Source organism: Phoxinus phoxinus (genome assembly GCF_949152265.1).
Source record: "Phoxinus phoxinus genome assembly, chromosome: 6".
Classification (NCBI taxonomy): Eukaryota; Metazoa; Chordata; class Actinopteri; order Cypriniformes; family Leuciscidae; genus Phoxinus; species Phoxinus phoxinus.
Genome location: NC_136881.1, coordinates 21749344 through 21766213, shown reverse-complemented (window position 1 = coordinate 21766213; position 16870 = coordinate 21749344). Strand labels below are relative to the sequence as shown.

Below are 16870 nucleotides of genomic sequence, written 5' to 3'. Positions count from 1 at the left end.
TGACTCATTTAAAGCAATGTAATCGTTTGGTTTTAGCCAGGTTTCTGTTAAACACAGCACATCTAGGTTATAATCTGAAATAAAATCATTAACTATTAGTGCTTTTGAAGTAAGAGATCGAATATTCAGCAACCCAAGCTTTATAATTTGCTCCTCCGTATTATATCTGTTTTTTTATTTGTTGAACATCAATTACATTTTTAACCTTAGATGGGTTTGAACGTTTTTGGGATTTCCAAATTCGGGGAACAGACACAGTCTCTATATGATGATATTTAGGTGAAAGAGTCTCTATGTGATGGGTTTTATCTGACCTTGGTGACGTAAGGCCGCTAGCAGACGGTCGGTTAAGCCAGTCTGTCTGCTTCCTGACCTGAGCCCCAGATTGTCACGTTTTAGCTCTAAGACTATGAGCCAAATTACTAGAGAGAAGAGCAGCACCATCCCAGGAGGGATGAATACCATCTCTTTTCAACAGGTCAGGTTTACCCCAAAAACTTTTCCAATTGTCTATGAATTCTATATTATTTGGCGGACACCACCCAAACAGTCACCACCCTGCGGACAGGAAGGGGGCCAGAGCAAATTACAGTGCTTGACATCGTACTTGCAAGTTCACACACCTCTTTAATATTAATTTTGGTGATCTCCGACTGGCGGAGTCGAACATCATTAGTGCCGACGTGAATAATAATCTTAGAGAATTTACGTTTAGCATTAGCCAGCACTTTTAAATTTGCTTTGATGTCAGGTGCTCTGGCTCCCAGCAAACATGTGACTATGGTGGCTGGTGTCTCTATTTTCCCGTTCCGTGTGATCGAATCACCAATTACCAGGGCACAATCAGCATAATTCTCAGTGGGTGTTTCACTGAGCGGGGCAAATAGATTTGTTATCGGAACGGAAAAGTGTTTTTTTGATCCGCAACTAGAGCGATCCCTCACTGTCACCCATCTGCCCTGCTGCACGGGCTCTACTTCAGCCGGAACCGAATCATGTAAAGAGTTCGCTAGGCGCATCCAAAAAAGTATCTAAAGCTCTAGCACTCTTCTTACTATTCTCGATTAAAGTTTGGATGCGTGTCTCTAGTTCTGAAATCTTCTCCGTCAGCCTGACTGTCTCCTTGCATTTATCACATATAAACCCTATATTGCCGACAGAGAAGGCTATGGTAAACATGTGACATGAAGTGCAGGTGACAATAACAGGACAAGACTCACCGTGTTTGTTGACTGATTCTTACTCACCTGGGATTATATGAACTCAAAGGCGCGGGCGCGCGAGAGAAAAATAAATAACTGAGCGCAAGGGTGGTGCGTTAACAGGCTAGTGAGTGTTAGCGTGTTGTGCTACCACTAACGGAAGCTAGCAATGTCAGGTTAATCTGAGATTTTGGGTAAGCTGTATTTAGTAGTATAAACAACTAGAAATGATAGTAAATGATGGTTCAAAACAGAAAGAAATACGAAGCTAATACGAGGCTTAGACGGCGCAAACAGACTTACAGCAGCAGCAGTCACAGAGGCAGACAGGAGCAATCGATCAGCAAGACAGGAACTGCATGCATGTATGTCTGAATGTATGTAGCCTATGTTTGTGTAGTTATGTCTATGAGTTAGTTAATAAAACTTGTGCACAATTATGTATTTGGTTTCTGATCCTCTGCTTGCAACAAAGTCCATTTTACGATGATCTTGCTTTAAGCGCTGTACATGCTAAGAAATAATTATTTTTCGGTGGCCATGAAAGATACACTTTTCTTAGAATAAATGAATAATCAAAATAGTTCATTGGAACTGATTAATTGATTGTAATATGAATTTAGCTACCTCAAGGTAATCTAATTAACTGACCCAAATATTAAAGGTATAGCGGAGGATCTTTCCTAATTTTAGAAAAGACCCGCCCTCTCCAATTTTTTTAAAAATGCACATGCGCAACACTCTATTTGCTCCCGAGAGGGAAAGCCTATTAAACTTTAATGTAGCTTACATTAACTTTTACTAGCAGTGATTTTAAATGGATTTCTCCAAATAGCATGACAAACTTTACCTGTCTATTAGAATCTTCGCGACTGCGGCATCTGTGGGAAGCCCAACCTGTGCTTTTAGAGCACGCCAGCGTGTGAAATATTCACCCAAAATCACTCTGGTCTTGTTTCTATATTCTGCGGCCTTTCTCTTCTTATCATACACTTCGTATACATTTTTTGTCTTTCGACCCTCAGCCATTTTCAAAGGAATGGCTGAAACCGTAACTCATCACACATAATACACCTGAAAGTACGCATGTGGCGCAGGGACGAGCACGTACGACGGCCTTACGTAAACATATCACCAGAATGATTGACACTTAGGTGGACCAATAGTATAGGCTACCCACCCGGAAAAAGAAAATCCTCCGCTATACCTTTAATAATGAATCATAATTGGTAATGGTACAGGAGGATTTTCTACAGAAAAAAAATATATAAATCGTACTCGGTTACTAACGTAACCTCGGTTCTCTCTAGAGAGAGGAACGAGTACTGCGTTGTCATAGCAACGCATTGGGGAAAATCCTTTTCCACGAGAATACTGAAGCAAAAAATTATCCTTAATTTTGTATCAATGTAAAACGCATTGCCACAGCATACAGACCTAGGCGAGACGGCTCGCGCGCCTATTGGCTGCTGTGCGGCAAATGCTTAAGCCAATGGAGCGAGCCCATGAGTAACGTCACACCCAATGAGGGCACTCCGCGCCCTCCTGCGTCACGTGCCGCCGAAACGGGCGTGGCTTAGGGCTATATATTTCGCTCACAGGCTTATGAACTCTGATTTTTAAAGCGAAAGCAACCAGAGCGCATACACGGCAAGAAACGCAGTACTCGTTCCTCTCTCTAGAGAGAACCGAGGTTACGTTAGCAACCGAGTACGTTCTCTTACGAGAGATACTCTCGTACTGCGTTGTCGTAGCAACGCATTGGGGAACACCCTGTAAGACGCCGTGTGTGCAGTGATCCGACACCATAGACCCAGAGCACTGAGCTGGGGTTCATACAGTACATAATCACCTTTAGGACTCACAGAGAATCCTGAAAGAGGTGGGTTCTAACCACCATCTCCCACAAAAGTGACTGCATCCAGCAGATCAGTATATAGATGACTGCGCTTAGCAGATCAGTATAAAGTTGACTGCGCTTAGCAGATCAGTACAGAAAAAACTGCGCTCAGTAGCTTCAGCATAATTATGCCATAATAGACGACTGAAAAGTCAGTCTAACAAATACGGCTATTTAAACCGAAAATATCTTGGCCTGTAAGGCGGGTACCTCAAGGTTATAAAACCTGATAAATGTAGACGGTGAGGCCCAGCCTGCCGCCATACAAATATCCTGTAAGGCAATGCCACTCGACCAAGCCCACGAAGAAGCCATACTTCTCGTGGAGTGCGCCCTAACACCCAAAGGGCACTGAATGCCTTTGGATGCGTACGCTAGAGCTATAGCGTCCACTATCCATCTGGATAAGCTCTGTTTCGAAGTGGCCAGTCCCTTGAGACGCCCACTGAATGAAACAAAGAGCTGCTCTGTCTGTCTGAAAGCAGACGAGCGTGACACATAAGCTCTCAACGCCCTAACCGGGCAGATGAGATTTTCGTCCATACTATCCCCGGTGACCGGAAGGGCAGACAGGGAAATAACCTGCGCCCTAAACGGTGTGTTTAGGGATTTCGGAAGGTAACCATGCTTAGGTTTGAGCCCGACTCTGGAGTCATTAAGCCCAAATTCCATGCACGACGCGCTCACCAAGAGCGCGTGTAAGTCTACAACGCGCTTCACTGAAGCGAGAGCCAGGAGAAACACCGTCTTGAGCGACAGTTGTTTCATATCAATCTCCTGAAGAGGCTCGAAAGGAGGACCCTTCATGGCGTCCAGCACCGTGGAAAGGTCCCAAATGGGAACTGTGGGAGGTCTGGGTGGATTAAGTCTCATAGCTCCTTTAAGGAACCGAATGACTAAATCGTTCCTTCCTATGAACTGGCCGTGCGCGGTTTCAGAGAAAGCCGCTATAGCCGCCACGTATACTTTGAGTGTGGAAGGGGATCTCCCGCTATCCAACATCTCTTATAAGAAGGATACAACCTCTGTCACTCCGCAGTCTGGTGGTGACACGCCGCGAGACGTGCACCAGCCAGAGAAAACTGATCATTTCGACGCATAGAGCCGTCGCGTAGACGGAGCTCTAGCTTGTGTGATCGTGTTTAACACTCCCTGAGGGAGGTCAGCGGATACCCGTTGATGGCCCACACATGAAGGGACCATAGCTCCGGGTGAGGATGCCAAATCGAGCCGTTTGCTTGAGAGAGGAGATCCCTCCTCAGAGGCACTGGCCACGGGGCGGTGCTGGCTAACTGCATCACAGCTGGGAACCAGGGTTGATTCAACCAGAGCGGCGCTACTAGCAGCACTGAGCATCCTTCTTCCCTGATCCTCTCCACCACCTGAGTCAGGAGGGAGACAGGGGGAAAAGCATACAGGGGACGGCGCGGCCACTGATGAGCCAGCGCGTCCTTGCTTTTTGAGAAAAATTCTAGACAGTGAGCGTTCTCTGGGGACGCAAAGAGGTCCACTTCCGCTCTGCCGAATTTCCTCCACAACAGTTGTACTGTGTGTGGGTGTAACGACCATTCTCCTGCCGGAACGCGGTTCCTGGGCAGTACATCTGGTCCAACATTCAGGTGCCCTGGCACGTGCGCAGCCCTTAGTGAAAGGAGGTTGCAGCGCGCCCATATCAGAAGGCGTCTGGTCAGCCTGTATAACGACAGGGACCTGAGGCCGCCCTGGCGATTTATGTATGACACCACAGACATGCTGTCTGAACGTATCAGTACATGGCAGCCCATAATCAGGGGACGAAAGCGAGTGAGCGCTTTGCACACTGCTAACATCTCGAGGCTATAAACTATATAAACTATATGGAAGAGCTTCTCCCGCTCTGACCAAAGGCCAAACAGCGGTCTGCCCTCGAGCAGCGCTCCCCATCCTGCGTTGGATGCGTCCGTAGACACCACCCTCAGACTCGAGGAAGTCCCTAGGCTTACACCTGACAGGTACCAGTCTTTTGACTTCCATGGTTTCAAAGCTGCAACGCAAGCTTGATTGACCTTGAGGCGAAGCCGACCGGTGGCCCATGCTTTGCATGGCACCCTCCCCTTGAGCCATATCTGCAGCGGGCGCATGCGTAGCAGGCCCAGCTGCAGTACTGCAGATGCTGAGGCCATCAGACCTAGCATTATCTGAAAGCCCTTTAGAGGGAGAACAGCGCCGCAGCGAAATGAGCTGACTGTGCGCTGAATGCGCAGCGCGCGCTGTTGTGACAGCCGCGCTGTCATCGACAGCGAGTTCAGTTCTAGTCCCAGGAAAGAAATATTCTGACTGGGAGATAGCGAACTCTTTTCCCAGTTTACTGTGAGACCGAGATTCTCGAGGTGACTCAGCAGCAGTGCTCTGTGCGCCACTATCTCTGAATGAGATTGGGCTAGAATGAGCCAATCGTCCAAATAGTTCAGCACTCGAACGCCCTGCAGTTTGAGGGGAGCGAGTGCTGCGTCCATGCACTTCGTAAATGTACGGGGTGCTAGAGACAAGCCGAACGGCAGGACTTTGTACTGGTATGCCTGGCCCTCGAAGGCGAATCTCAAAAATCGCCTGTGACGTGACACAATTTGTATTTGAAAATACGCGTCTTTTAGATTTACTGACACGAACCAGTCTCCTTGGCGAACATGCGCGAGGATTTTTCTGGTCGTTAGCATTCTGCACTGGCGTTTCACAAGCGCTTTGTTCAGCTGCCTCAGATCTAGTATGGGTCTGAGACCCCCAAGCTTTCTTGGGTACCAGGAAGTATCTGCTGTAAAGCCCCCCTTCGCTCTGAGCCTGAGATAAAGGTTCGATAGCCCTTTTTCTCAGAAGTTTCTGAATTTCGGCTCGAAGTAGATGTGCTACGTTCAAATCTACCGAAGTCTCGACGCGCGCCGCGTGGCGGCGAGGGCGTCTGCGAAACTGTAGCGAATAGCCTTCTTTTATGATGTTTATCAACCATTTTGAAACCCCGGGAAGCTTTTCCCATGCATCTGCACGTGTAGCTAGGGGTTGAGTGAAAAGCGCGCTTTGATCGACTCGCGATACAGCGGCTTTCGCGAGCTGCGACATAAGTTTCTTGCTCGTAACATCTGAGGCCGGGGCCGCGCTTATGAGAGCGGGCAGAATGTCCGCGCTCGACCCCTCGACAGCCTTTAGGCGGGAGAGGGAGGGCTGGACGGGTTCCATGGGAACCGTAGTGCTTGTGTGGGAACGCGGGCACTGGGGACCGGGCACGTTTACCACCTTTATAGCATCGCTCGCCGGAGCGGAGCGCCTGCACGCAGGTTTCGTTTTTACAGAAACCGTGCGATGAGCAGGAGGTAGCATTAGTGGGCACTGGGTAGTGGGCACGTGTGCTACTTTTAACGCGCAATCGAACTGTGTCGATTTTATGTGCGCGGGCCCTGCGTGTGGGGCCGTGTTTGTGTGTAGGGATGTGCACATTACAGCGGGCAGATTTACTACACAAGAAACACCATCGGCCGTGGCCGGGACACCAGAAAATGCACTCTTTAATGGATTTATCTGGGTAGCCGTGAAAACGGCTGTTGTGTGCAGGCAAGCGGCCATTGAGACGCGCCTGTTGACTGCAATAATCGCAGGTACAATCACTTCTCTTGGGACTGCACGAGCGGTGAGCTTCGGTGAGGGTCCGGCCGCAGCGGGACTTGAACACCGGCGCTTCCCTAGCAATGCTAGGATGTCTTCGGGGGCTCTGGCTTCAACGCTACCTTCTGTCGCGGGCCACGCGGCGCGGGGCGGCGACCGGAAGAGCGAGAGCGCGGTCTCAAGCTCTGGGTCTGGCGGCGCTGAGATGAGGAGCTGGGCGGCGGTCTCGGCTGTGAGCTCTGAGCGGGCGGTTTCGCACGGCCTGCTGCAGAGCTGGAGCGCTTCGGCAGGAAGTGCTTCATAGCCTGGGTCGCCTTCTGCACCTCCGCATACCTGTCGGTGAAGTCCTTCACCGAAGTCCCGAAGAGGCCAGCAGGGGAGAGCGGGGCGTCGAGGAACGCGGTCCGTTCTGCTTCTGGCATGTCTGAGAGCGTTAACCAGAGGTGCCTCTCAGACACGGTGATCGCCGCCATGCTGCGTCCGATGGCTTGGGCCGCAGACTTCGAAGCGCGAAGAGCCAGGTCTGTAGCGCTTCTCAGATCCGCCACGCAGATCGCATCGGGTCCGTTCTCGTCCAGCTTGCGGAGGAGATCGGCCTGGAATATCTGCAGCGTCGCCATGGAGTGCAGCGCTGACGCGGCCTGTCCGTTGGCGGCATAAGCGCGACAAAGCCGGAAGCCAAAACCGAGCACTAGTCCTCGTCCCTCAGCAGGTCGTCGATAGCGATGTCATCGATGTCGTCGACGGAAGCGGCGGCAATCTGCGGTCGCTGTCCGTCGGGTATCGACGCTGAGGAAGCCGGAGACACAGTTCGCGGGCGCGCCGGCGAACTTTGACGGCTTGACGGAGGTTCGGGGTTCCGCTGTGCACGGCACTTTTTACGGCGCGGCACAACAGCGGAGAACACGGGCTCCTGGAACGACGCCAGGCGAGTCCGCAGAGTCGCCAGAGGCAGTAGTTCGCAGTGATGGCAGCCGCCATCCGCGAGGGCGATAGCCGCGTGTTCCTCGCCCAGGCAGGAAGCGCAAATCACGTGGCGGTCCCTGTCGCTGAGCGTGGTTCGTTTGCACGAACCGCAGAGAGGCATCTCGAAGAAGACGCCGCTCTAGATACAAAAGAGAGAAAAAGTGTGAGTCGCGCCGGCGACCTCACACACACTCAACACAGTGAAAGGATATTAGCGCCGGAACGCGCAGCTGGAAGGCGACGAAGGCGGCGGTGCCAGCAGCTTGTCGGGACTTCTCCCGCTGATGTGCTCTCTCGACGGCGCCGCTTCTCTGCTCGGATCAGCGATGAGGTGCTCTTCGCTGAAGGATTAAAAATCAGAGTTCATAAGCCTGTGAGCGAAATATATAGCCCTAAGCCACGCCCGTTTCGGCGGGACGTGACGCAGGAGGGCGCGAAGTGCCCTCATTGGGTGTGACGTCACTCATGGGCTCGCTCCATTGGCTTAAGCATTTGCCGCACAGCAGCCAATAGGCGCGCGAGCCGTCTCGCCTAGGTCTGTATGCTGTGGCAATGCGTTTTACATTGATACAAAATTAAGGATAATTTTTTGCTTCAGTATTCTCGTGGAAAAGGATTTTCCCCAATGCGTTGCTACGACAACGCAGTACGAGAGTATCTCTCGTAAGAGAACTCTTGTCTCTTGGAGATTTGAGGGAGGGAAGCACGGTAATTTTAAAATACTACAGGTTTTCTACTGATACAAAGCTTAATGCTAAATCCTGAAGTATAACTTTAATCTTAGGGTTAATCTCAACATTTAGCTACTACAAAATTTGCATGTTTTGATAAATTTTTTTATTATAATTATTCATTGCACTGTGAACTAACATGAACATTTGGTAACGCTTTAGATGCCCTGAAAGTACTGCGTAATTAAACCGAAATTACAGTGTAACTTTCGGTAATTACAGTGTACCTATAAAGTACTTACGTGTAAGTATAGGGGAACAATATGTAAAGTCTTGGGAATAAAGAGGTAACAACCAGGAAAATAACAAATTATTTAGGCAAATTATTTATAGCCTACTGTAAGTATTTTAGAACTAATGGGTACTTACAATCTTACTTTTGGGAGCAATTTAGCGAGTACACTGCACCTTTTTGTAATAATAGTGTATACAAATACATAAAGGCTTTTTTTCAAATTACGGGGTATATATCAGTGCATTTATAAAGTAGGCTAATTTGTTTTTATTGCAAAGGTGCACTGATTAAGTTGTTTCAAGGCAAGTACAACTATTGCAACTTTTTTTTTTTTTAAATGCTGGGGAAATATATACCAGCAGTTTCATGTAGTTAGTGTAAGTATGACATTGCGGGCTGCAAATTAAAGTGGTGCTTCTTAGCCTCTTGTTTTATGGTAAGTACAATAAAAACACATGTATACACACAATCTGATATCATTTGACAACCTTTATTTGAAAAACAACTTATTTCAAAACAGATTTACAACATATTACACTTATAAATTCTTTATTTATTTTTTTAAAATCATCTTTTCATTTCAAATACTAAAGTACTGACAGAAAGTACGTTTTGTCCTTTTTTGTTTCTCTTGCATGGCCTCCTCATGTTCCTCTTCTTTTTCTATCATTCCATTGATTAGCCTGATCTTAAGAAGGAGACTTTTGCTATTCTGTATTATGTATTTTTTAAAAATCCAGTACACCCAGAAATGTTCTCATAATTTACTCATCTTTTTGCTACCGACCAACTGTCACCAGCGAGTGCATGAGAGTCGGCTTGGCTTCGCGTTTGGTGAAGCTTCAAGCGTTCATTGCGTTCTCACGGGAGTTAGATGTGAAACTCGCGAGAACTGCCATCTTTCTGTTCTTCTGTATTGTTTGTTTTTCATTATTTTTATGTGTTATTCTTTGTATTTTGTTGTGAGCATTAACATATTATTTGATGCCAACTTTTAGGAACACATGAGCTTGTATTATGCATTCACAGAAATTATTTATTTTTCAAAAAACTTTTGTTTGTATTAATCTAAAGAAGGAAATTCACAAAGTGTTGTAAATCCGTTTTGAAATAAGTTGTTTTTCAAATAAAGTTTTCCAAATGATATAAGATTGTCTGTATAGCTTACATGTGTTTGTATTGTACTTACCCTGTAACTACATGAAACAAGAGGGTAAGAAGCACCACTTGTCATGTCATACTTACACTGTAACTACATGAAACAAGAGTATATTTCCCCAGCATAAAAAAAAAAAGTTGCAATAGTTTTACTTGCCTTGAATCAACTTAATCAGTGCACATTTGCAATAAAAACTAATTAGCCTACATTATAAATGCACTGGTAATTTAAAAAAAGCCTTTATGTAGGCTATGTGTACACTATTATTACAAAAAGGTGCAGTGTATGCAGCCTCGCTAAATTGCTCCCGAAAGTAAGATTGTATTATAGTATAAGTACCCCGTAGTTCTAAAATACTTAGAGTATAAATAATTTGCCTAAATATATATTATTATTTTTTTCCTGGTTACCTGGTGTATTTGTGTTCTCTTACGTAGAGTTCTCTCGTACTGCGTCGAAGAACGCTACGGGAAAGATATTTCTTTGTCGAGATTGAAGCCTAAAATTAATCCTTAATTTTGTAATAATGTAAAACGCTTTTCTGAAGCATACAACCTAGGCGGAGCAATACAGCTCACCCATTGGCTGCTCTGCCAGAAAAGCACAGCCTATGCGAGGCCAGGACGCTGACCAATGAGGGCGCTTTGCGCCCTTCTGCGTCACCTCCCGCCCAAACAGGCGTGGCCTAGGCCTATAAATACGAGCATAGCTGTCTAACACGCCGATTTTCGTCAATGAAGCGACGCAGCGCGGACACGCACGGCCATGAGACGCAGTACTCGTTCCCTCTTCTAGAGAGAACCGAGGTTACGTTAGTAACCGAGTACGTTCTCTTACGTAGAGTTCTCTCGTACTGCGTCGAAGAACGCTACGGGAACCCCATGTAAAACGCCGTGCGTGCTCTTGGACCGACACAGACACCTAAGGGCGCGCGCGCCCTGGTATACAAGTGCCTACCCCAAGAAGTATAGGGAGAGCGGCTAAATTAGCATCATAGACAGCTATGCTCGTATTTATAGGCCTAGGCCACGCCTGTTTGGGCGGGAGGTGACGCAGAAGGGCGCAAAGCGCCCTCATTGGTCAGCGTCCTGGCCTCGCATAGGCTGTGCTTTTCTGGCAGAGCAGCCAATGGGTGAGCTGTATTGCTCCGCCTAGGTTGTATGCTTCAGAAAAGCGTTTTACATTATTACAAAATTAAGGATTAATTTTAGGCTTCAATCTCGACAAAAGAAATATCTTTCCCGTAGCGTTCTTCGACGCAGTACTCGTTCCCTCTTCTAGAGAGAACCGAGGTTACGTTAGTAACCGAGTACGTTTTACCTGGAGGAGATGGGTGGAGAGAGAAGGTATGATGCGAAGGGGCGGTCTTAGACAATACCACCCCACACATATATTCCAACCCTCTGTCATTCTGAACAGCTTTTTCTTAGAACTATTCTCTCATCCCCTGATCCGTTGTAGCCTGATCAGGCGACGGAGCTCTAGCAAAATAGAAGAGGAGACAGGATTTAACGGAGACGGTTTTCGATTAAAGGGCTGTTTTATCGCCAGTTCATTCTCAAGTATTCGCAGTCTCGCTCAAGAGGACCGACAACATTTCATTACTTTTTCTACAATTTTATCGACAGAGCAATCTCTATTGTCTAGAGTCTGGGGTCACGATGCATCACTCCCTGGTTTTTATCTCAAGATCGAAGGCATCATCCTTTATTTTTACAAACGAAAAACAGTGAAAGGCAGAATTGCTCACCATCACAATTTTAACTGGAACATAGTATATCACGTTGTTATTTGAGGATCTCACAGTAAATGAAGAAATATAATACAACTCGGCTGGAAGATGCTCAATGAACGAAATTACATAAAGACGCGAGGATAGAGTAAAGAGTTGGACAGCTTGTAAAGGACAAAGTTCTTCTTTCTGGAGCTGTCAAGTGCATTACACGGTTTGTTCATTTATTCGTGTAAATTTACTTAACTGACGTATTATATTTATATTTGTATTATCTCAAAGGTATAGTTAACATTTATTATACCTAGCTTATAAAGATGTTAATCCGTAATTTCAATATTTATTTGTAAATTAAATGTTTATACTACAATTAATTTGATAACTGTTCCCCGCAAAAGCACTATCAATTGTTTGTACAACTGTTGCTTTACACCTTTTATTTAACCTAAATTATACGTTTTAGAGTTAGCCTACACTGTATAAATATAGTTCACACACCAGTAATTAAAGTTTTCCATTGCCTTTTCACATTGCGCATATAGCAAACACCTAAAACAACTAATTTAAATAAACGAAACATGTAGGCTATTGTTGTAAATATTTAGGATATAACTTTTACAACTATCGTGGCAGTCCATTATCAATTGTGTGAGCGAGAATTTATGTTGATCGAAAAGCAAAGTTCCCACAACAGATGTTAACCTTTTGAACCATTTATTATTCTGGTTCCGTTTTGTCTAGTCAGACAGCACGCGCAAGCGTTATAGTGTGACAGATGGATGACTTTAATTGTAGGCTAGAACATGACTCCAGAATTATCATATTTTACTTAATTTTGGAGCCGGATCCCTATATTGGAAGGTTCTGAAAACATATTTAAATAGACAACAAAAGAGGTTGTGCATTTGCGAGGTCTATTTTAAACAGATGTGTGTGTCTTATTAGAAATGCAAACAATGTTATATTTTAACAATAAAATAATGATTTTGGCCTCTTTTAAAAATAACTAATCAAATTTCAGATGCTTAAAATTTAAATGTGCATTTCTTCCAATAGCTATAGCAGTGGTATAAAATGTTTTAAAATGTACCACAGATTTGCATTAAAATGCATAGCATATTTGCTACAGTGTCACAGCCATTGCATTTTTGTGAGAGCTGTTGTAAAAATATTATTGTTGTTCCAGCAAATATCTTATTAAAGTAGCTACAGTACCATTAAGTGTGCAAAGAAGAGAAAAAAACATTGGGCAAGGCAGATAACTAATCTTTAAAAAATAACAAGATGAACAACACAACACAAAATAACAACACAATACAATTTGTTTGTTGTTTTATTGACCTAATTGTAATTATGTATTTGTGTTTCAGGACTTTGTGAAACTGATAAATAAGAAGAAACTGAAAATGATGCTGAGTCCAGAACAAACTGATTCAGATCTGCCGTGGAGCCAGTCAGACGCTGAAACTATGCTGAACGATATCAAGGTTGGCTGCATCACGGATGAGCCCATAGAGGGAGAGGGCAAGACAAAGTCTCTGGCCCCGCAAACCCTCAGCAGGGAAGAAAAGAGGAGGCGCAGACGCGCCACAGCCAAATACCGTTCAGCCCATGCCACTCGTGAGAGAATCCGGGTTGAAGCCTTCAATATTGCCTTTGCCGAACTGAGGAAGCTGTTACCTACTCTGCCCCCTGACAAAAAGCTGTCGAAGATTGAAATTCTGAGACTAGCTATTTGTTATATTTCATATCTAAATCATGTGTTGGATGTTTAGCATAAGGTCCCTATTTATGAACATACTTCAAGGACACGCGGGGGCCTATTTTCGGCAAACAACAAAGTATCCTAATTTCGCAGTTTGTGGTCTGGCATTTTTGGCTTTTTGCGCTACCTACATTGTAAGTGCAATTGGAAGAGATTGAAACCACGTAAGATGGCTACCACCCAAGTGTTCATTAGACAGTTATTAATGCATTTAATGAGATATTATAGCTTAGAGCGGAAATAATACCCCCTTCAACCAAAATGGTGATTGCTGAAAGAGTTGTGAACCATTTCAGACTGTGGTCCCTGCTTTAAGCTACACAGAATAAATGATGCAGTAAGGTCGAGAGGGACTTAAAACAAATTGAATAACTTATGTAATTATATGTGTATATGGATTTTTTTTTTTCTAAAGGAAAAAGTACAGATATAACCCTTTTCATCACTCTGTATATCAGTAAGGGGGAAAAACAGCCCCTCTCCTCTAGCTGCTCTGTAGATCTTGTTAGTAGTTGTTCAATCAGGAGGAAATGACGTATAAGTGCCACTTGAACTATGACATTGAGATTATAACCACTCGTTTTTAAATATTTATGTTATTTATTATACTTGTTGAATATGTTTTTATATGATTCATGTCATTTAAATTTTATTTTGAAAGATTGTTTTTTAGAATAATGTATGTTGGTTGTAGGCAATGTAGCTACAGTAAAAGAAAAGTTACTGTGTGTTATTCAGTAATGATGAGAAAAATGTTAAGCATCCACTTGCACCTTTAGTGTTTATTTATTTGAGAAATCTATATATTTTATGATGCAATTAGTCAGATAAATCTACTGTTTTTCCTCATGAGTTTGTCATGAATTAGAACAACAAATTTAACAAAATCTTTTCTGAATAACAAGTATTTAAATCAATGGTCCACTAATCTCGATTGAATTGTAGGCCTATGATTTATTAGACAATAGACTGGCAATTCGTTGTATGACCAAAAATTGCATAATAAGTCTTACATTTTCTTTCACGTGTGTTCACGTGCTGATGTCTGAGATGTTTATATTCACAACCACACTAAAATTATACAATAAGTTACACTACGTTATAGTCCGTTTTTTTGTGTGAAAACATAGGCCTATCCGCTATCCAAAGATCTTTCTTGATTTTTCAGGACCGTGCCCTTTATTGCTTTATGCACATGTTTTGTAGTAACATGTGACTGTTTTTTTTTCAGGTAGCCTGTTTTGTTTTTCATATTTTGTTGTTTATTCGTTTATATTTTTTAAAATAAAATAACAATCAAAACATACATTTTTTGATCACACATGACAAATATCTACAAAAATAAAATAGTGTCTATTTGTTACATTTAATAAGATTAAATACAGATACATTTGCCGAGATATGTAAATTCAATGGAAAACGGATGAAGAGTGGTCAGTCACGTTAAGCATTGGAGTGTGGGTTTTGCAATACGTGTGTTTGCTCCTTGTTCTCCCTCTTGGCTGAAAGGCCGTTTCCCCAGAGAGGGGGCAGGTGTTACTCCATACGAGCCAAGACAACCAAATTACTGGCCGTCTGGCACCTCCCGTGGGAAACACACACACACAGACACACACACACACACACACACGCACACACACGCACACACACGCACACACACACACACACACACACGTTTCATGGGGATACTCCATATACATAATGATTTGTACTGTACAAACTGTATATTCTATACCTAGCCTAAATTATCTGTATTTTCAAAAAAACATCACAAAGAATGATTTACAAGCAGTTTTCATCATGGGGACCAAAAATGTCCCCACAAGGATTTCGTATATATATATATATATGTATTACACACAGTGTGCTTAACGTAACAATTCAATATGCCCATAAATATAAGTTAAAACAAGCATATTTTAAAACTGACAAGTGTGGTAAAACATGAAACTTAAGCAATTAGGCCATTAGCATGGTTTATCTGTAATTTTTTTAATATTTAAAAAAGAAAAAAATAGAATATATACATTATTATCTTATACACACAAAACAATTATATTATCAATGTTGTTCAGTGGATAAAAAAAGAGTTTCACAGTTTGTAGAGTTTTATGTAGGTCTTTTGCTGTTATCCAGACTTTGTGTGCCTTTATTTTAAGAGCAGGATACTTGTGGAACCCACACTTCCAATTGGATCTCTTTAATTGCCTCCAATTAGCTTTAGGAGAAGTCATAACTTACTTTTTAGGTTAACTTATTTTTTCCAGCCTGCCATGTCAATAATCACCCAATGTCTTCAATAAAAATTTGAAAAGTACAACTGTTTGCGGGTTAGTTTAGTCAGAATGTATTTTTCTATAATTGCATCCACGAAGACCATTTATATGTATTTTTGCAATAATCAATGCAGAAATCTAGTTATTTTCAAAGGGTTCACAAACTTATTTTTTTCACTATATATATAGCTGTGGCGGGCCGTGCATTTCAAATTATGAATTAATAACTTTTAATAGTGTAGCAGCGCACGCGCATACTCTCTATAATTGTTGTGAAATTCCTGGTTTTATTTTGTACTGGCAGTTATAGGGTTAATGCGGTGAGTTCGGGAAAGGCCAGGTAGAGAGAAACGAGCGAGTGGGTTCAATATTATCTGTATGCAGTCCCGGAGGCCGCACTTTCAGGACCGCATTTCTAGGACCCTAGTTTTTTTCACATTAGAGTTTTAGAGTTTTATTAATCCCAAATACTACTTTCTTTATTGCAATTAAACCTGGTTTCTAGGAATGTTGAGAAATTATTGGGTCTAAGTGGCATAATATAATAACTTAAGTAAAGTAAACAAGGGATAAACACATTTTCAAGTACAGAGGGAAGACAAGGATGACTCTGGGGGTAGATTTAAGATAGTGTATAATTTACAAAATAATATATTACAACTGAACTTGAACACACACAAAAACAAATGTGTTCATGACGTGAACCATATAGATAGAACTTCATGGACAATATCATCACTGACTCATAAGAGAGAGAACGAGAAGTGAATGAAATAAGGAACATTTAGTTGAACAACTCTCTAATTTTAAATTTCATATTTAAAATATCTTAGTTACCACACAGTGCACACACATATACGATACAAAAATAATGATATCAATCTTCATACCAATTAATGTTCATAAAACTATTATTGCATACTGTTCAACGATTTGTAAAAAAAATATTTTGATGTTGTGGGAACAAAGGTTCTTGAAACACTCATGTCAATAAAGCCCATCTGAACTGAGAAAAAAAAAATAGAGAGAGATGCAATAAATCTGAATAGAAATAACATATTATTGACACGACTTTTCCTGACCTTATATATATTCTGAAATTTAAACTCGCGACTGACCAAAAAACAGAACTGTTCTTCCTTTCTGCTCGCTCTCGCAGCGCGCGCTCATACGTGCACACTTCACAAGTCATCTGCTGCAAGGAGGTCAACATTATGTTTACAGAGGTAAGAACAGTCAAATACATATATTGTTTGAGATAAGTGTTCTGA

General features: G+C 43.1%; 1 protein-coding gene across 1 annotated transcript; it reads left to right on the top strand.

The window, feature by feature from the left end:
• Positions 1-440: 440 nt before the first annotated feature.
• Positions 441-13333, top strand: LOC307000214 (helix-loop-helix protein 2-like; the record flags this gene model as incomplete). The annotated part of the gene is made up of 2 exons (XM_079615644.1): positions 441-478; positions 12929-13333. The coding sequence occupies exons 1-2, from the start codon at positions 455-457 to the stop codon at positions 13331-13333; spliced, it is 429 nt and encodes a 142-aa protein (XP_079471770.1). The 5' UTR covers positions 441-454.
• Positions 13334-16870: the final 3537 nt, after the last annotated feature.